Source organism: Oryctolagus cuniculus, chromosome 9, assembly GCF_051225735.1.
Source record: "Oryctolagus cuniculus isolate XC-2025 breed Fujian yellow rabbit chromosome 9, ASM5122573v1, whole genome shotgun sequence".
In the NCBI taxonomy this organism is placed as follows: domain Eukaryota; kingdom Metazoa; phylum Chordata; class Mammalia; order Lagomorpha; family Leporidae; genus Oryctolagus; species Oryctolagus cuniculus.
The window spans coordinates 15,190,867-15,212,890 of NC_142875.1; the positions used below are offsets into that span (position 1 = coordinate 15,190,867).

At 41.9% G+C, this 22,024-nt stretch overlaps 1 protein-coding gene across 20 annotated transcripts in view; it reads right to left on the reverse strand.

Moving 5' to 3' along the window:
- Window positions 1–22,024, reverse strand: part of MBNL2 (muscleblind like splicing regulator 2) — a 172,672-nt gene that overhangs the window by 111,976 nt on the left and 38,672 nt on the right. For 11 of the 20 annotated variants that reach the window (XM_051850528.3, XM_051850529.3, XM_089303488.1 and 8 more), the window contains exon 2: window positions 8,231–9,005. In XM_051850528.3, coding sequence (XP_051706488.1) covers window positions 8,231–8,404 — 174 coding nt within the window. In that variant the 5' untranslated portion in view covers window positions 8,405–9,005. The remainder of the gene's footprint in view (window positions 1–8,230; window positions 9,006–22,024) is intronic. The other 9 variants (XM_070048685.2, XM_070048686.2, XM_089303489.1 and 6 more) reach the window with 1 other exon arrangement.

The following is a 22,024-nucleotide window of genomic DNA, read 5'->3' on the forward strand; positions in this document are numbered from 1 at the left end:
AGCATCCTCATTCTGGTGCTCAAGCAAGGCACTGAACTTCCTTCTACCCGCTCTTGAATGTGAGTGATGATTCTCCGCTTGTCCTGAGGGCAAAACCTATCCTCCCTTAGCTTACACTACCTGAACTATTAGGGAAAATTGGGTGCTGATCTTGGCTCTAGGAAAATCTGTGAACAAAGATTTCTTTAATGCCCCTCTCACCTTCTCATGCCCACTTTGATGTTTCAGACTCCTCCTTAGATGATGGCTTCTTCCTTAGCAGTCTATAGATAGATTTGAGAGGTGGACACAAAACCATTGAGGTCTTGATATTGTTTGCAATAGTCTTTCAGCATAGGCAATTGGTAAGATTCCATAGTTTTGATTAGTTGTTATAGATGTTATACTTCTGTACAACCAGAACAAGAAAAAGGAAAGAAAGAGACAAAGAAAGGAAAGACTAATTGTCCAGGCCATGGTGGTCAGGTTTTATGCCTGGGGAACAAAGAATTGGTAGGTAGTTGAGAGATGATGGCTTGGGGTAAAGTCAGGATGCAGAGTTTGGATTCGTATATGCTGAACTGGAGATGACAATGAGGCATTCGGATGAGGATGCTCGGCAGGGAAAGCTATAGATTTGGCCAGATAGGGCAGAGACCCAGGTTTAGGCTTCCTCAACAAAGAAGTGGGAACTGCACACGTGAATGCAGATGAGCTCTCAGAACTGATGGCTGAACTTCAGTCCTGGAGAGTCCAGTTTGGAGCAAGAGGAAGAAAGGGTGGCATTAGAAGTAAAACAGGGAATTAGACGTTTAGTACAGCAGTTAAGACACCCACTTCCCCATTGGAGTGCCTGTATTGTAGTCTGTGCTCCGCTTCTGATCCAAATTCCCGCTAGTATGCACCTTGGGAGGCAGCAGTGATCCCTCAAGTACTTGGGTCCCTGCCACGCATTTGGGAGACCCACATTGAGTTCTAGGCCTCCGACTTTGGTCCGGCCCAACCTCAGCTGTTGTGGGCATTTGGGGAATGAACCAGGTAGATAGAAGACCTCTTTGTGTCTGTCTCTGTGTCACTCTGCTTTTCAAATAAAAATAAATAATTTTTTTTTAAAAAAAGTAAAATAGGAAAGGAGCTAAAAAGGGGTAAAAGAATTAGGAGAACACAAATGACTTTTGTCATTTTCTTTTACGTCTCTGTTTCTTTCTGTAGACTCATCCAAGGAGAATTCTCTCCTGCTACATTTCTCCCAAATGTTCTCCTAATTTTTTTACCCCTCTTACCTCCTTTCCTATTTTACTTTTTTTAAAAAAAGTTTTATTTGTTTATTTTTATTTGAAAAGCAGAGTGATAACAGAGACCAGATAGTGTTGTCATTGGAGCCCCCATTAATTCTCCACCATTTACAAGCTTGGTTGTTAGTAAGGAGCCATGTAAATTTTTTGAGGCTATGTTCACATCTATGATGTCTATTTAATCATATTTACCTTACATAGTTATTGGAAGAACAGATAATGCCTGGCAAATAATAGGTGTTATAAGACTACAATTATTACTATTTACAATAAAAAAGTTTATCTGAGATAATACTTGCAAATTAGGCCAAAATTGGGCATACACTTTAGGAAATACCTTTTTGATATTTTTTTAAGAGCTGTCCAAAATTAGCCAGCGTCGTGGCTCACTAGGCTAATCCTCCACCTTGCAGCGCCGGCACACCGGGTTCTAGTCCCGGTCGGGGCGCCAGATTCTGTCCCGGTTGCCCCTCTTCCAGGCCAGCTCTCTGCGGTGACCAGGGAGTACAGTGGAGAATGGTCCAAGTACTTGGGCCCTGCACCCCATGGGAGACCAGGAGAAGTACCTGGCTCCTGCCATTGGATCAGCGCGGTGCACCGGCCACAGCGCGCCAGCTGCGGCGTCCATTGGAGGGTGAACCAACGGCAAAGGAAGACCTTTCTCTCTGTCTCTCTCTCTCACTGTCCACTCTGCCTGTCAAAAAAAAAAAAAAAAAAAAAGAACTGTCCAAAATGGTCAAAGTTGTACATCTTTTAACTTTGAAGTTATCATGCATAATAAGCTATCAGTGGAGATAGCTGCATCCCCGTCAGAGTGCCAGTTCCCATCCTGGCATCTGCACTGCTTATCCAGCTCCCTGCTAATGCATCCCGGGAGGCAGCACATGCTGGCTAAAGTTCTTGGGCCCCTGCCGCCCACCTGGAAGAGCTGGACAGAGTTCTGGGCTCCTGGCTTTGGCCTAGCCCTGCCCTGGCTGCTACAGATATTTGGGGAGTGAACCAGCAATGGAAGATCTCTCTACATTTCAAGAACATGAAAATAAATAAACAAAAATATTTTAAAATGCAAAGACTATATTCAATTTCCCTCAGCTTATAGCTGCCTCTCATATGTAAATGAAAAAGGTTGACTTTGCTATATCTTTGAAATTTAGACAGAATAGGAGAGTAGAATCACATGCAGCTTGAATTATCCTGCAGAGACAATGAAATGATTCACTTGGGAATTTTTCAATCTTGTATTATGCTTCCAGAGTCCTGCCTGTGTCTCAGTATTCCTACAGAGAGCTTCCTGATTTATAAATCTATTGGGATACTAGCAAAGGGCCACAGCACATGTCTGCACAGGTTGTGCACTGTCCAACTCCAAGGGGTGTGGGTCACCTAGACGGTGATGAGAGAGGTGTCCCTGAAGTGCAATGTACCCCCATATAAACATAGGCAGCAGGCTTGCATACTTCCCAGATGAGCATCTTCTACCACTCAAAACATACTTATGGAACATCGGTTATGTGTAAAGCACTGTTGTAGGCTCAGGAGACAGAATAGCGGTGATGAGAGACACAGTTCCTGTGCATATGCAGCGTAAATTCTAGAAGAGATGGGGAGGGGTGACAGGTGATAAACCAATAAAAACATGAGTGTCTAGTGTATCAGATGCTGGTTGAGGTTAGAGAAAACATTAGGACAAAGTGAGGAGGAAATGGAATCCCAGCAGTAGTGGAATAAACATTTGAAATAATGTTGGCAGAAAGAGTTCACTAATGAGTTAACACTTTTTATCAAAACCTTGAAGAAAATGAGGGTAAGGGCTATTCCTGTAACTAAAGCAAGAGCATTCCCAGTGGAGCAAAGAGCAATTGCAAACACCCAGAGGGGGAGGCAGAGATTTGGGCTGGCTGGAGTGAACAGATGGAGGACAGGGGCACAAGTGACGTTAGGTGGTTGGGATGGGAAGCAGGTCTCCCAGGCTTCGCAAGTCTTTGCAGTGTTGACCTTTTCCACTAAGTGAGATGGGAGGCCACGGATGGGACAGAACAGAGGAGAGACACTAACTGATTTAGGTGTTGAGAGAACTTCACACTGTCTTTGAATTAATTTTTATGATGAAATGTTATGTCTAACTTTCTAAAAACTGTCTAAACAATTTCATTGAATACTCTCAGTGTTGTTAATCAAAATTAGCATATGTTTTTTAACATCATTCCCTTTTTTAAAACTGAACTCGAATTCAAATGTTTAAGCAAATGAATATTTGATGGGAGTGGCAAGTATGTGCTGAAACCTTTAGTTTCAAGAAGCATGAAGGTTAATTCAAGTATCCCTTTCTGAGTGTTTCAATGTACAAAATAGTCCATATTCATTCCTATCAGTCAAGAAAAGGAATTGGAAAAGAAAACTGCAAACATGTTAACTGCAAGGGAAAATGCTTTGTGAGTCACAGAGATATCAGAGATGGGGTTAGCTTAGTCAAAGCCTTCGCTGCAGCATTTTGTCAGGTTAACCCATGTTATGGAATGCCATGTTCTGTTCTGGAATGTAACCTGGCCTTCCAGCGGATATTTAAGCCATGTCTGTGCTTCACAATAATACTGGAACTTAAAAAAGAAACCCACAGCTGCTTGAATATGTTTCACATCAAATGTGATAACAGTTGTGAAAAACGCACGAATGTCACCGTACAGAGGCTGCTGTGTTTTCTAAAACATCTTTCATAAAAGCAGTTCTATATGTGCCACTGTCTTTCCAGAAAATTCAGCAAACTTCTTTCCAGATACCCACAAAATTGTTTAAGTGTGTACTTACGGTAAGTTTATCCCTGTATAAAAGCAACTTATACACAAGTCACAGCTGAGTCATCTCATACTGACAGAGAAACAGAGAGTCCTTTAGCAGTAATGAACATCAGTAAATACCCCTTAGTGTCTTCAAAAAAAAAAATCTCATCATAAATAACGGCAAAAACCATGTATGCCTCAAGTCTTACTTATGTTAATGCTGTGGCTAACTTCTAGGGCTCAGGTATCATCAGTCACCGTTGATTCTTAAGAGTTGGATACATCTTGGTCTTAAAAGCCAGTCATCAAAATGAATAACTATAATGAGATACTCTACTAATGAAGGGAAAGAAACTAACATGCCAGTTCCTGACAAGTTCGGTGATGTCACAGTCCTTGTAGTAACCTTGCAGAGTAGAAGTTATATCCTTGTTATGTAAGAGGAAACTTTAGTCAAGGAGGTAAAATAACTTCCTGCAAATGAAGCAGCTAGCCTGTGCCCAGCCAGAGTCCACTCAAGCCCTGTTTGACCGAAAGCCTTTTGCTCTTCTCTCTATTGTAGGCTGGCTCGACTGAGCAATACCAAATTTAAAATTATGCAAGTTGCCTATCCTTTATCCAAAATATCTGAGAGCAGAAGTGTTTTAGATTTCAGATTTTTTTGGACTTTGAAATATTTGCATAATAAGATACCTTGGGTTGGAATTCTAGTCTAAAAGTGAAATTCATTTATGTTTCATATACTATGCACATAGCCTGAAGGTAGTTTTAAACAGTATGGTGAGCCTGAGTATTGACTATGACCTGTCACATGAGAACAGGTGTGGAGTTTTCCACTGTGGTATCATGTCGACACTCAGAAAGTCTCACATTTTGGAGCATTTCAGATTTTTGAATCAGGGTTGTTCAACCTGTATCAAATGAAATCAAGTTAAACAGCCTCATAATTATCATCATCATCATTTTTCTTTTTTCAGCTACTATTGTTGAGTGTTCTTTTAATTTGTTATGCCTCTTGTAAGAACTTGTAATCCTCATAACTCTGCAAGGTAAATGTGTCATCACACTCTAGGGACTGCACATACGTTAGCCAATTTCACTCATGAATGTCCTTGTTTTACTGGTGAGGAAACAAAGTTCAGAAGTCACAAACAACCCTTCAAAGGCAAGGAAGTAGCTGAGTAGGTATATGGACTCATGCCTGTTTTACTCCCATACCTGTAGGCTCTCTTCATGTTCTTTTTAGTCTCACAATTAAATACATATGTGCATGTGTGTATATCATACTCAAGTAACCAGAAATTTTACAATCCTGAAGGTGAATGATAACTTGAGGCCATAAATAGCTATGCATGCCTCTTGAAAATGGCTCTACTAGGTAATTCTGAAAAGATTTTTAAAGCTCTGTTATATGTGATCAGTGTTCATCACTCTTGTAGCTGGTTCATGCTTCTACTCTGAACATGATGTTGGTCATAATCCTCCATCCATGGGCTGGGCGACTTGGACAGCTGTGCTCCTGGTGAGTCCACCATGATGTAATGAATATAATGAATATAAAGTTACTGCCATGTTGATATTCAAGAAGTATCCTTATATTAGAATTTGATATACAAACTGCACTGAATCTGTTCTCTTTGTATTAGTAGCTTGTTAAGATGAGAGTTGTGTTGTAGGAATTATCATGCATTTGCCATGACCCTGAGAATCTAATGTATTAATAAATTCCTTTTAAAAAATAAATACTTCATCTTAACATGGTCAGCAATATTTTCTACAAATTTCAGTAAGTAGTTTAAAGAATATAATGTCTTAACAAACTTGCAAAAATGGTAACAGATATTAAATATCCAAACAGAGAGGGCTTGGACTACTAAAATGAAGAAATTGGGGATGACCAGGAAAACTAATTTCTCATCTCTGACCTCTTTCCATATCTCAAAGCTCTTATGATCTAGTTTTAAGCCTATACCGCTTTTTATACTGAACGTTCCCTTCAGAGATAATCATAAAGGCAAAAACCAGGGGCCGGCACTGTAGCGTAGCCGATAAAGCCACCACCTGCAGTGCCAGCATCCCATATGGGCACCAGTTCAGGTCCTGGCTGCTCCACTTACCATCCAGCTCTCTGTTATGATCTGGGAAAGCAGTAGAAGATGCCCCAACTCCTTGGGTTCCTGCACCTGTGTGGGAGACCCGGAAGAAGCTCCTGGCTACTGGTTTCAGAGCAGCCCAGCTTCTACCATTGGGGCCATTTGGGGAGTGAACCAGCAAATGGAAGACCTCTGTCTCTCTCTGCTGTGACTCTGCCTTTCAAATAGATAAATAAATCTTAAAAAAAAAAAAAAAGCAAAAACCAGACTTGCTTTATTTACTTTTTTGGATTGAAGTAAAACAAATACTAGTAACAAATACCCTTACAGTGTTTTCTATGAATTGTGATCAATCTACTTCCTTTCCCTAAAATGGGGGAAATGATTCATAATTTTAAAAGTAGAGAGTACAGTCTAATAAATCTTTTATGATAAAAAGGAATAAAATGGGGATACCTATATGTGTTAAATTTTTGCCTCTAAAAGACTTGTCAGGCTATAAAAGCATTCTTCTGCTTCTAGTATACAGACAAAATTTTCCCTTTAAAATATGTTGCTTGAAGTCTTATATGTATAAGAGTAAAAAATTTTGACTGGGGATGGTATTGTGGTATAATGGATAAAACTGCCACTTGCGACACTAGTACCCCATATGGGCACTGGTTCATGTCCCTGCTGCTTCATTTCCGATCTAGCTCTCTGCTAATGGCCTGGGAAAAGCAGAAGAAGACGCTGAAATGTGTGTGCCCCTGCACCCATGTGGGAGACCTGGATAGAGTTCTTGGCATTGGCCTCACCCAGCTCTGGCTGTTGCAGCCATCTGGGGAGTGGCCATAGATAGAAGGTCTCTGTCTCTCCCTCTTTCTCTCTCTCTGTAACTCCAACTTTCAAGTATATAAATAAACCTTTAAATTTTTTTTTTTACTTTTAAGTCTTGTAAGAAGTTGTTTTTGCCTTAAAATGAAATTTTCCTGAAGGATATACTCAGTCCCTTCAATACTCAAGAATAGGCTACGTTTATTGCCTTGTAAACTCACAGTATCACGATTTCTCAAACCATTATCAAGAACACGGGTCAACATATTTTTTCCTATTTGGTATGTTTATTAAAGTCTTGCAGAACTGTAAACGTTAATCTCTTTTAATCTATGTGTCTTCCTTTTCTCTATAGAAAACAATAGTATTATGCCTTCAGACCTGTCTTATATAACCTGGAATTCATAGCACCATGATATTGGGGCTAAGTATCTCAAAGTACTATAGACTAAGTCATCTTAATTCCTTCAACTAGATCTTTCATGAAATTCCCCCGTTTCTTTAAGTCCAAACTCCACCAATCTCAGCACATAACTCAGATACCACAGCCCCTAGAGACATTTCCTGAAACAGTGACCTGGAGGGCAGCACTCTTTACTGGACTCCCATAGAGGTGTCCTCTCTGTACCTTGCTGGGACACATGTCCCTTTCTTCTTGCATTGTAGTTATTTGCTATTAGTCTGTATTTTTCCTACCTAGGGTACCCTCTAAATCCTATTCACTCCTTTTGTTACACAACTCAGACACAGTAGGTTCTCAAGTATTAAGTATGGAGTGGGTACTTTAGCCATGGCAAATTCTCAAAGAGAGTGACTAGCCTATGAGGAAGTATTTTAGAAACCCTTGATCCAGAAAGAAAACCCCAAGTATAGAAAATTCTTCAAGAGGTACATCCGAGTAACTGGCACATAAAAGTGACACATTCAATTTCTTCACCTTTATATAACCTCCTGAAGATCAAACATTAATAAAATATTTATCTTCAGTTGTCACAAGCCAGACTTTGATTTAAAACTCTTGGGTACACGAATGTCATGCCAGACCAGAAATACACCATCATGTATTTTTAATTTAAACATAGATGTGTGAAAAATTTATGTATGCCTGATATAAAAAAAAAAACACTTGAGTGAAAAATCTCTAAACAGTCACCACAGTCCAGAAAACAGAATCTAGAAGTGATTGTGAAACTTCTATAAAAGTGCAACAAAGATTCGGCTTGCAGGTCCAGTGTGGCAATGAAAGGATATGTGAAACACATTCTCTTACCTTGAGAGAATCAAAACAGGCAATGACTCTTCCATTTTCAACCTGGCAACTTTTTGGGGGGTGAGCAAATTTGCATTCTTCGTCGGAGCGTGAGCACGTCCCTCTTTGGAACTGCCTGCAGACTTCCAATGTCAGCCATTTTGTGTCTCTGACTGGGGCAACGTTCAAGGCCATGATGACAAAGTAATTTGGACTCTGTTAGTTTCTGCTAAATGATGATATCAATCCAGTTCCAGTGACTGCAAGACTACTGTCGTGAAAACTCCCACATGTAAGTCGGAAGGTAAGTGATAAATTGCTTAATGAAGTCCAATCCAGGGAACAGAGTGACGAGAGCGTTTATCGGCAGGCAGTCACTCGTCGATCAATATGCGCCACTTGAAGACTGCGGGCTGCGCTGGAAGCATGCTCAGTGTCATCTCTGACTCTAACGTCCGAGTCTCTGCTCTTCTGCAGACGCAACTATTTTTAATAAAGTGACTTCACTATCATGGCACTCCTTGGTAGAATATTCAGTTCTGATGTCCCACAGCTATTGATGATGCTGGAAAATCAGCCACTCAGATGTTTATATTTTAACAGGATTTCTTATTCCTTCCTCCTTTTTAAATTCTGAAATTAAACAATTGGCAATGTCAGACAATGAGGTATCTTCATCCACGTATGAGGTCGGGTAAATGTGTATTTGACAGAAAAACAAGACGTGAACCCGGAGCTATTGGGTTGCAGTTTCCACCAAAAGTGACTTCAACACAGGCACTTATAAATCATGAACCTGCAAAACACAAATAAGATATAACTTACCTCCAATGCAGTGGAATCAATACTTTAACAAACTATTGAGCTCTCATCTAGAATTTGCAAAAGGCCAAGTTGGATCTTTGAGTATAGTGAGGAAAGTTATGTATTAAAAAAAAACCAGGAATATGCAACTGAAACCGTATTGCAGAATGATCTAGGCAGCAGTCCAAAAGTTAGGAATGACTCAAACAGATGAGTGTGGCAGACACAATAATTAGGCCTTCTGAAACAATTCAATCTAATGTGCTTAATCACCAAAACAGTGTATTAGAACTGTGGCTTCCAATTAATTTCACATTTAGGCTATTGATTTTATTGTTGAGAGTGCTATAAACAGTTATTTGGGATGTGTCTCTTCTATGTAACAAGAGACATTGTCATGTTGTATGAAATGTATGGCTCTTGTTCTTTATGTCCTTTCTAGTTTATAGAGATCTGAACTTAAAGATGAACAGGTGGGAGCCTTCTGATGTTTATCCTCTGATCTCAACACTTCCTTTCCCCTTGTTACTTGGTTAATGTGTAAAGTTTCCCTCTTTACACTGAAAAGGCACTTTACACCCTCAAAGCAAGGATTATTCTTTATAGTTTTCATTTCTCTCTCTGGTGCCTTAGTTCATGGCACCTAGTCGGTCCTCAAGCAATACTTACTGACTGCTTTTGCCAATGACTGAATGAATGTGTGCTTGTTTTAATTTAGTTCAGCTTTTTATTGAGTTATAATCTGAAAAATGCTTTTTTCTAAGGAATGCTGAGGCAAAAACATATGTCTACAATCAAAATATTATTAAGTACAGATTTCTAAAATCAACCCATTATATTTTTTTCAACAATTACGAAATTATCAAAAATGTAACATTACCAGGTCAAGCATGACTAAAGGACTAAGGTCTCGAAGTCAGTCATTTTCATACACCATACATGCTACAAGCTACATACATACTTGCTTAGCCTTGATGGCCCTCCAAAGAAATTACAGCTAAGAAGAACGAAATAAAGACTGGAAGCAGATTACACTCACGTACCACATAATGATGTTTCAGTTGACAGGCCGTATATATCCCATAAGATTATAATTGAAAAATTATAATTGAAAAATTGATATGACCAAGTGACTTTGTAGCCATTGTAACATCATAGCACAGTGCCTTGTGTTTGTGATGATGCTCATGTAAACACACATACTGCACTGCCAGCCTACAGAGCACAGCACATACCGTCATTATACTAGAGTGTGCTCCTTCCACTTAGTTAAAATAAAGTTTTCTGCAAAGCAGGCTGCCATGTCACACCAGCAGCAGCCTCATACATCTGGTGTTGACTCTGCCTGATGACAGCATCAAGAGGCCAAGTGATTGATGCACGCCGCCCAGGTTTGTGTAAGCACACTCTAGGATGCTGGCGCAGGATGAACATGGCTAGCCGCACATTTCTCAGAATGTGTCCCTGTCATTAGGCTACACACAACTGTCTTTAAAATTAGCAGGTGCTATGCCAGTTCTGAAGTTGTTCAAAAGTATTTGAGAAAGTGGGTCCTCGGACCAATTAAGTTTAGTTCACCCTGGGCACACCAGGTCAAACAGGCTAACATGCAGTAGGGTTTCAGTTTGGTGCTGCGTCTGATGCTGGAGGGAGGAGCTGCAAGGGTGTCTCTCACTTATCAGAGAACCTTCATTGAGAAGAGCTTCTCTTGGGACCGGTGGGGAATGCCTCCTCATCCCAGTAATTCTACTTGTTAGTAAAAGTGTTTCCATGAGCTATAATTGTATGTGCATTTAACGAGATTGGCAACCTTGGAAGCTGTGATACATACCTAGCTTCAATTATAAAATATCTGAAGGAGCCAGGCAGGCTCCTGCTTGCCTCTTTGAACAGCAGCTAACATCAACTAGCTGAAGTTAGGGCACTTAAGAAGATGAGTTTAATAGCCAAATTTACTCTGGGTCAGGTTTCATAGGCCAGCCTGGGCCTGTGTCCTCATTACCTCAACCCCCTCCCTCCAACACCTTGGAGAACAAAAGGCTGCAGGAGGCAAGGCGGTAAAGCACTAATGATATTACAGCGGGCTGAACACATTTAATTCATATGTACAAAATATCATAGAGAGTCCCTGTGTTCTATGTGCCAGGCCCAGGGTTGATCATAGGATAACAAGGAGAAACTGGATGCTCATCTCCAGAGGCAGCATAGTCTCACTGGGTTTCAGAAACAGAAAAATAAAAGGGCATTACAAGCACTTATGTATCCTTGGCGTGAATAACTACTCAGAGATTCCTAAAACCCATCCAGGTTCAATACTTTCAATCTAATCCAGCAAATAGTGTACATTTTGCTTATGCTTTTGGATAGGAAGACATCATTTCCTGCTGGGAGAAAGAGATTCCCATTTCTACTTATTATAAAAATCCAACCAGGGGTGAGCATTTAGCCCAGCGGTGACAATGCACTTGTGATGCTCACATCCCATTTCAGAGAGCCTGGGTTCAACCCTACTCCATTTCCAATTCCAGTTTGCACTGATGGCTCAAGTGGTTGGATTCCCCCTGCCCGTGTGGGAAATCTGGATTGGATTCCCATCTCCTGAGTTTGGCTTGACCTAGCCCTGGCCACTGTGGGCATTTGTAGAGTGAACCAGTGGATGGGAGCTTCCCATCTCTCTCTCTCTCTCTCTCTCTCTCTCTCTCTCTCTCTCTCTCTCTCTCCTTTTTCAAACAAACACAAACCAACCCAGAATTTGGATGGTCAGACTCTATAAAGATTAACTTGCTTTAAAAAATTACTCCTTTATTTTAGTTGCTAAATAGTAATTATTATATATTCATTGTGTAAAACATAATGTCTAGAATTATGTAGAAATCAAGGAATGGCTTAGTCAAGCTAATGAGAACACTGAAAATCTACTCTCAGACATTTTCAAGACTATTGTCAATGCTGTTAACTATAGTCACCATGTTGTACCATAGATTTTTTTTTTACTTTGTCCTCCTAACAGAAATGCTGTATCCTTTGACCAACATCCCTGAAGTCCCCTCAGCCCCCGGTAAGAACCATTCTACTGTCTGCTTCTATGAGTTAAGTTTTTAAAGACTGTATCTTTCATAGCCTTGGCAGCTCATGACAAGAGCCTAGGGTGATTACTGATGCCATAAACAAGAGTGTCAATTTGTTAAGTCAACAACAGGAGTCACTGTGCACTTACTGCTCATGTAGGATCTCTGTCCTTAGTGTGCCGTACATTGAGATTTAATGCTATAACTAGTACTCAAACAGTATTTTTCACTTTATGTTTCTGTGTGGGTGCAAACTGTTGAAATCTTTACCTAATGTATGCTAAACTTGATGTGAATGGAAGGGGAGAGGGAGTGGGAAAGAGGAGGGTTGCGGGTGGGAGGGACGTTATGGGGGGGAAGCCATTGTAATCCATAAGCTGTACTTTGGAAATTTATATTCATTAAATAAAAGTTAAAAAAAAGAAAAAACTATGCATAAATTTTGTTTTCTCCAAAATAAACTTAGCTTTTAATTCCATTTTTCCATAAAAAAAAAAAGAATATATAACTGTATATTAGGATGTTCCAAAGTGTTCATGGAATAATGAGATTAAAATACAAATTCATTTTGTATCAAAAATTTGAAATTTATGCACAACTTCTCATAACACACATTTTCCACAAAAAAAAAGACGTTAAGATAAGCTTGCTTTTAAAAGTGGGGGTAGGCAAGCTTTCTGGTGTCAGAGTCAGCTGACTAAAGATACTCTGGAAGAGCCATGCGGCACAGTGGGTTAAGCCACTGCTCACAATGCCAGCAGCCATATTGAGACTACTCTGCTTCCAGTCCAGCTTCCTGCTAATATGCCTGGGAAGGAAGTGGAAGACGGCCCACATACTTAGACGCCTATCACCCATGTGGGAAACCCAAATGGAGTTCCTGGATCCTGGTTTCAGCTTGACTGAGCCCTAGCTGTTGTGACCATTTAGGGAGTTAACTACCAGATGGAAGATTCTCGCTCGCTCGCTCTCGCTCGCACTCTGTGTGTGTATGTTTCTGATGCTACTATGCCTTTCAAATAAATACATACATTTTAAAAGGTGCTCTAGAATGAAGAGCTGCATCACACATAAATAATATTGTCATCACCTCTTATGGATTCTCTTTCCCCAGCTTTTTCCGTGTTGCTGAGGAGGAGGATTAAGTGTTAGTGCTACCCTGTCTGCTGCAGGAGCCACCAGCTACAGACAGCTATTGGAACTGAGTTACTAAATTGAATTTTTGTGTTTATTCTTAATTTAAATTTAACTTAAAAGCTGATTCCTGATTCAGTTATTGGAAAAATTTTAAGTATGATTGGACCAACTGGAGTATATCATTTTCCTTTTCAAATTATAAATGTTATGGACTTTAAATAGAGGCTAAATATGTTCAATGAAAATTTAGCATCCAAATTGAGTTGTACTGTAAGTGTAAAATATTCACTTAATTCCAAGACATACTATGGAAGAAAAAGAATGTGAAAACCATTTTTTAAAAGATTTATTTGACAGGAAGAGTTACAGAGTGAGAGAGAGAGAGAGAGGAACAGAGATCTTTCATCTGCTGGCTCATCTCACCCCCCAACCCCTCAAATGGGCAGCTTCGCTGATGTGAAGCCAGGATGCAGGAGCTTCCTCCTAGTCTCCCATGTGAGTGCAGGAGCTCAAGTACATGGGTCACCTTCCACTGCTTTCCCAGGCGCATTAGCAGGGAGCTGGATTAGAAGTAGAGCAGCCAGGGCTTGAACGGGTGCCCATTTGGGATACCGGCACCAAAGGTGGTGGCTTCGCCCACTATGCAACTTAACTAGCCCCAAAAATCTTTTATTAATATTGCTCCATATATATGTACATATATACACACACACACATATATAACATGCCAAATTGATAACATTTTAATTTATTGGGTTAAATATTATTAAAATTAGCCCCGCCCGCTTTTTTTTTCTTACCACTGGAAAATTCAGATTTATATAGGTAGCTCTCATTTGTCAAGGTTCCTCATCATATAACCTTGGGTAATTGCATTTCTGAGGTCTCTTTCTTTGTCTATAAAATGCTGATAATCATTCCTGCCTACCTTTACACAGTTGCTTCCATGAAGATGTATTATAGGGGAAATATAAAACCATTTTGTTAACAATAAATTGTCCCAGTTAATACAGATTTGGTCTATATTAATTACCAAACTAGTTTCAGCCGTCTTCTTGCTCTGTACTGCTTTTCTTTTTAAGATTTATTTTTTGAAAGGCAGAGTTATACAAAGGGAGAGCGAGAGAAATAGAAAGATAAAGAGTTCTTCCATCTACTGGTTCACTCCACAAATGGCTGCCAGGAGCCTGGAACTCCTTCTGAGTCTCTCACATGGGCAGCAGACATGTAGGCACTCAGGCCATCTTTTGCTGCTTTCCAAGCTGCATGAGCAGGGAACAGGATTTGGAAGAGGAGCAGCGAGGACTTAAACCAGAGCTCACATGGGATACCAGCACCACAACACCAGCCCCTCGACACTGGTTCTGTATGGACCACCACATCTGCACCTGCCCCAGCCACAGGTTCTGAGAGCAGGATGGTGCCTGCGCTATGAGATCAAGGCCTGACTGCTCAAGGCACCCAGGACCCTAACCTGGAGCAGACCCAACTTCTTTGTGCCTTTGTTCTGCAGCCGGAGAGACACAAGGTCCCCCCCCCCCCCCCCAGTGTTGCTACAAAGGCCTGCAGCCTGTTATCTTCTCCAGCTGCTGTTATCCCAAAAGTAAACAGATGCCATTCACCATTCGGGTCTGAGCAGCACCCTGGCTGGCAAGTCTGGCCCCAACACTCTTGTAACCTTGGTGGGAAGCCTGCTTCCCTTGAGGGCACAGTGGAAATGCAACCTCTGTTTCCTTCCCTTGCACTCTGGGTGAGTGGGAGGAAGGGGCAGCACCTTCAAGTTCCTCTGCCCAGAGGGCCTCAGTTAATAATATGTGAATCTGGAGAGGGCACTTTCTTCTGATTCTCACAGAGGTCTCAGCTGTGCCCACTTGGCCCTCATTATATGCAAGGCGCCACTTTCCTTTCCCGGAAGTTCCTGGGCTGCTCTGTTCAGCTGGGTCTCCACTCCCATCAGTTCCCAGTCTTTGTATTTCAGATTCTTGCAGGTTTGCTTGTGCTTCCATTTTCCCTTTCCCTCCTTCTCTCTCTCTCTCTCTTTTTTAAATAAGTATTATTGTATCTATCTGAGATTTGCACCACGCTGTTATGGGATCCATTAGGATTGCAAAATGGTTGCCATAGTGAAGCAGATTGGTGTATCTGTCATCTCACATTGTGTGTGTGTGTGAGAGAGAGAGAGAGAGAGAGAGAGAGAGCACAGCTGAAATCTACTTATGTAACAGAAATCCCTACAGTGTCATTTGCCTGACTTTAGACCTCATGTTGTACGTTATATTTCTAAATGTGTTCACCCTATTCTGCATCCTGTGACCTACATCCTCTCCTTTTTGGACGGGTGCTTCAGTTTTACTTGCCATGTATGAACAGTCTCACCCTATTCAGCTCCTATGGCAGCAGAACCTGGAAGCAGCCGCCCTCAAGTATTTCTCTGGCCTTCGGTGTCTCCCTTGGTACCACTTTTCCTCTTCCTCCTTAGCTATTCATAAACTTCTCACCTTCCTAAGCCCCTGGCAGTCCAGGAATGAGCTTGCCCTTGCCAGAGGAGCCGAGTCACGCCTGGCAAGCCTTCGCACCCTGCACCCTGACTCAGCACTCTCTCCTCCTTTTTTCCTTCAGCCCCTCTGATACTCTCTTACAATTTCTCTCTACACTGCCTGGTAATTATTTTTAAATAGATGTCATTATTCCTTAATTCTCAAGAATTGTAAATATTGATTTATGCAACTGCCTCTCCCCCAGTGTCAATTCCTGCTGGGTTTGCCCTATGTAGATAATAGACTTTGTCTATTATTTTTGAATCTCCAGGGTTCGCTCAGTGCCGGGTCTGTAGAATGTGCTCCACAAATGTTTGTGGAATGAACTCCAGATCCTCCTCCAAAGATCATTTGCATTTTAATAGGGACCAAAGTCTAAACTAAAGGAATAACACTCTGAATAGGGAACTCCAGTGTTATCTGTAGGAAAGTTCCAACAGGCCTACTGGCTTGTCCTGCTGCTGCCAGTTAGGTTGAGAGTAGAGAGCTGCCCTAGAGATGAACTATTGGAGTGCCAAAACCCAGGACCCTTAGCCCAGTGGTTTTCAAAAGTGTAGCGCCTAAGCCACTAGCAGCAGTAGCTCTTAGGAGCTTGTTAGAAATGCCGATTATCAGGCCTCACTCCTCTGTGGTCAGTCCTGAGTCAGAGACCCTGGATGGTGAGGCCCAGCACTCTGGGCTTTGCCAGCCCCTCCCAGGGTCACTGAGGCACACTCCAGTTTCAGAACCACCCTCATCAACTCCCCTTGTGCCCCTCTGTGTGTCGGCATCCTGCTGGTTGCTAAGAGGCCAGGGTGACCTCTTGGCGTAGCCTGCAGGGTCTTCATTTCCTGGATTCCCACAGAAGTAATCCCAGCAGGCCTGGCCAGGGGCCACCCCCAGCAGCTGTGTTCCTGATCAATACAAACAAAACAAAACAAAACAAAGCTAGACCAAAAGAAAACACCTGAGGGATTTTTTTTCCAGCTAAGGCTCCATTCTGTGAGAACTGGAAAACAGACTACTAAGTAGCTCTAGGGACTGCATGCAGGATGAAACCAGCCTTTGGAATGGGGGCTGGAAGGATGTGTCTTATGACCTCATGTTTGAGAGAGGGCCATTCGAAAGGAACCAATGGTGCCCCATCCTCTCCAGATAGCGCATGACAGAACAAATATCCAAGCTCACTGTATGACTCATCTTTAAAGGCAAGAAAAGATCAAAACCCCCACGATACAGAGAGGGAGGCTCTATAGTATTTCTTGAAATGCCAAAGGACTTGCCATTCAACTCTACAAAATCATCCCAAATTATTTTTAGGGTCTTTACTTAACGTGACACTTTATTTTTCAAAATATATTCAAAGCTCTTCTACATGTTAGCAAGCTGTGACTTCTGCCTGCGTGGAAGCATTTGTAGCTCCTGTGCCTAAACAGTCGCCTAAGCATGCAGCAAAGCCAGTTCAGCAGCCTGGCTTTCCACTCTGCAGACAGGCAGCCTCCCTCCATCCCACCCCTTTAGACAAGCCCAGGCTGCGGACCTCACGTGGCCACGCCATGCCAACACTTTGTGGATAGTTTTTCAAGGAGAAAACATCAATCATTCCCCATCTTGAGACTGAGATTGATCAAAATTTAAGAGTGCCTGAGGGGAACCAGCTCTGCAGTACACAGCTCCTCCAGTTCACTTTTGGTCATCTATGTACGGCCTTTGAGCTGCAGGCCAGAAATCAGCCTCCCAGGGAGCCGGTTAAAGGATTCTTGCAAAACAAACCCATCTCTGACTCAGACAGCCAAGGACTCATTATCCATTAAGTCATTTGTAGGATGCCTTTAATTTCATTTTGCATAAATCTAATTATAATAAAGGAATATTTTTCTCATTGACTTCCCTAGTTTTTAAAATGTTTGGATTTCCTCTTTTTAATTTTAAAGATCTGAAAATGCATTTTTAGAGTAATTCCTCCTTCCTGGAAGGAGCATGCCCACCTCTATGTCTGGAGCTCATGATGTGCCTTCTCCATTGATCAGTGACTTGGCCACATGCTGAGCCTATCAGATGTGGGAGCCCACAGAGGGCCCTGGAGAAACCCCCAGCTGCAGAGCTGGGGCTGAGAGCCACTTGACTTCCAGGCACGGGGCGGACCAGTGCCCTGTGATGGCAGGCAGGAGGAAAGGTCCCTCACTGGGGCCTTACCACAGGAAGCCCAGCGGACCAAGAGGAAGAAGGAAACATGTGAGATTCCAATGCAAAAGAAATAAAGAACCTGACTGACTTTCCAAAGGAGACAAGGGAGGAGAGCAGCAAAAGTGATTGTCATTAAAAAGTTTCCTTTCTAGAGGCCTCTACGTTTTTTTAAGTCACTGAATATATACATCAGAGTAAAATAGTGCTGTGAACCCTCTGCTGAGATGAGGGATAAAAACTATTCCACCTTGGAGTCCATCTCCTCTTCTACCTCTGAAGAGCTGTGTGACATCACGTGATCTCTCTAAGCTTTGGATTCCTTGTTTCTAATAAAGGGGACAGTAACTTTTAAGCCATGGATATATATACTGGCATCAAAATATATTTATATAACATTACAAGTACTTTGAATGGTATCTAACCTGCATCAATAGTAGTTCTTAAAAGACAACTATACACAGGCACACGTGCACTTGACAGGTATAAATAACTTTTACTCACCAAAAGTTGTAATTTTCTCCAAAGTCAATGAAGTGTAAGTAAAAATAAATAAATAAATAAATAAAAAGTAGAAAAGCTCTGTCTATGTAGGTGGGCAAAAGCTAGGAAGTGCCTCCTAGAGTATGTTGTTCTTGTCCACATACTTTAAAATACATTTCTATAGAGGAAATAAAACACAGGGGCAGCCACAATCACGTAATGAGTCAAATGAGTCCATACCTCATGACAAAGGTAGTAAGAGGAGAAATTTCCTAACAACCTGTTTCCTCATGTGTCTTGTACCTCAAAGTATAAGTGAAAAATTCATAGAATCCAGGCAGGGCCCATTTTCACAGGTGAAAATTTCTAACTTATTTTCACAGCCATTTCCAGGAATGGTCAGAGGTAGAAATCCTATCTTCCATTAGAAGAGGGAAAATGTCTAAATATACTCCTGAAACTAGAGCTGGATATAATATATTCAATATATATTTGTATTCAAATTATGTTTCTTTCATTGTGTCTGTGTTTTCTATCCAAATACTTATAATCCAGTTAGAAGGCACTCTTGCTAGAATAAAAGCAATTGTGTTAGGTAGCACTGAAGACTGACATAGCACTTACCGGTTTCCTGGATGTCCAGGAACCAATGGCTGCAGCCAGACAGGCAATTATAGAGCTGCAGGCTGAAATCTAGCCATGAATTCCCAGGGAAGTCTTTGCAGAGCTTCCAGTTCCTTCCCTGACCAGAGCCTGTGGGTGCCGGGACTGCCTTCAGCTGGCCTTCATGCTTCACTCCCTCCCCAGTGACACCAGCCTGTGGCCCTGTCATCTGCCTGGCCACCTACAAATGTCAGTACCCCACTTTTGAGCAAAATTCTTAAAATAACTGATGACGATCGATGTACTTGAAAAAATATATATTGTCATACTGTAAATAACAAGATATTAGAGGAAAAAATCAATAAAATAATACCATTTTGAAATGTCAATGCATAGGTATAGACATCTTAGAAGACAGAATGAAGTGATTAGAAGCCAGTGCCTGTATGTACGTGGCAGTGTTATGAGTGTGACAGGCACAGACATGGACTGACAGGGGTAATCCCAACAATTCCTGGTAAAGTTTCTAACCAGTTAAAGAATAGTCTTGGCTTGTTTTATGTAGTATTGCATTCTTGAAAAATTTAATTACACTAAGACTGCCCAGAAGTTAAAAATTGTAAAAACGAAACTTGGTGTCAATATGTAAAGTAGTGTTAAGATCTTGACTCCTGTCACCATGAATAGGCTTTTCAAATATGTAAATGTCAGCAGAACAGTCACACATCATGTGAGATACAGGTTAATTCTTCACTCTGAGAGAGTCATGCCCATTGCAAGATAAACAAAATCCATTGAATTCCAGAATCCTTTAAGTTTCTCAGTGTTCCTTTGGAGTGGCACAATCCTCACTGAGAACAGTTTTGGTGGGCCTTAGGTTTTCCTGATTTTCAACAGACGTGGGTATAACACATCGGCAAAAGGAGTATGGTGGACACTGGGGAGCACTGGAAACGTCTAGACAAAAGCCCAACTGGAGGAGGTTCTCTCTGGAAGCATCACCTAGTATGAATTAGAATGACAAGAGGCTAGTGTGGGAGATTTTGGTTAAAGGTTTATCAGTGGTCCAGGAGGAAAGGTACAAATGCGGGTGAGAATTTATGGTTCAGTGGTGGGAAGGTAGAGGAGGAGGGTGCTTCTGGGTCATGACTTCGGGCAGTGCATTGGGAAGGGATTATCTCTGAGGAAGGAGCATGAGAAGTACAGCAGAGATTAGTCAAAGACAACTTTAAAATGTGAGTCACGCATGGTTAGAACACGGATGCTCCACCTTTGAGGAAGGGTGCCAAGAAAGGGAAGCCAGTTGGAAGCAGAGGTATACAAGTAATGGCTGTGCATGTAGAGTTGGAATCCATGTGCACAGAGATGACAGCTCTATAGAATGGCTAAAACAAGACAGCGGCACAGAAAGGGGATGGTTTCTGTGTGTGAATCTAGAAGAGAAAAGAGAAAGACTTGAATGGGATCAAGGATAATTCATTTAGTTGTGTTAAGGTGGAAGAAGAAAGAGGAACAGGCCAACCCCCCTCCCTACCCACCAAAAAAAAAAAAAAATTAACAAGAGGCAGAAGATCCTCTGAACTGTGTGAAACCTCAAGGGAGAAAGGCTTAGAGCTTCAGGAAGAGTGAGGAGCCAGAAAAGCCCACTGCCACAAGGAGGTCAAGGTGTCTGCACAGTGGTGGTGGCTTAGATGTCCTGATGAGGACACTGATGCTGGCTCAAGGTGGTTCCTATGGCACTGTGCTATGGGGTGAGAGGAGGGACAGTTGAGGAATGAGTGCTGCAAGAACACCATGTGGCCACAAAGAAATTTTTTCTCTCTTTCCTCTGAAGTCAGACAAAATCATGAGGATGCACACTTAAAGATCGCCTGCTCCTCTTACCCTTCCTATGTGCATTTCTCTTCTCAGTGGAAGGAGAGAACCAGGACAAGGGTATGAGACAACAGCAGGACAGCCACCAGTGGCCTAAAGAAGACAAGACCAACAGCTCTCATGGAGAAGAGAAGTTAAGATACTCACTTCTCGCTCATGTGATGGAAAGCAGGCAGGAAGAAAGGGCTAAGCCTGGCTTGAGGCCAGAAAGCAGGACAATAAAATTGGGAGAGCTTTTTGTCTTGCAGCTGTGCCATGTCAAGTTTCATAGATATTCTATTGTGGCAAATGCAAAGGTGGAGTGAGAGCCTTCCAGAGAATTCCTGAAGTTAGGACATCCACCACAGGCCGTAACAGAAGAGGATGCTGGAGAGTAATAAAGGCAGCTGAAACCAGGTGGTCCAGGAGGCACAAGTTCAGTGGAAGAGCATGCATTTGTTGGGAAATGATGATCATGGCTTTGTCCATCTACCCTAGGCCAGCCAAGAATAGAGCCCAAGAAAAGTTGCCGCCAATTTCAAAGTTCAAGGCCTTGGAGAGGGGGCAATCTAAGGTTTTGGCAAGAGTACACTTGAGGTGACTATAGCTGAGGAGGTGGGGAAAGTTGTTTCCTCCTGGATGGAAAGAACATCTGTTACCACGCCTTTGTTTCTGAATCTACCATTGATGTGTAAGCACATGAGAGAGTGTGCACATTGCTAAGCAGCAGCAGTGGGTAGTGTCAGAATTGAGCATGGCTGCTCTCCCTGACCAACAGCGGCTGGATCAATTGTGAGCTGAGCACATAAAAATCACATGCATTCTACCAGTGGGTGAAGAGCCAGCAGCTTCCCTTCTATCAGAATGAATAACTGCATAGCAGGTGCACACCAGTATCAGTGAGAAGAAGATGGCGGGTGATGGACAGTGCTGGAAGGAGCAATGGGTAGAACCAACTGAGAGATGCCCAGGATGATGGCTCTCGCCGGGAGGCTAGCTTCTTTCATGGGAATATAAAGCCCCATAGATCTTAGAACCAACATTTACACGGAGCCATTTGAAATAATGTTTTTTAAGGAAAAGGCAGCAAAGATGAGAGCCATCAGAGAGTTTTATACCTGGAGAAGGAGGCTCACAAATCTACAAGTGGGGAATGTGAAGATGAG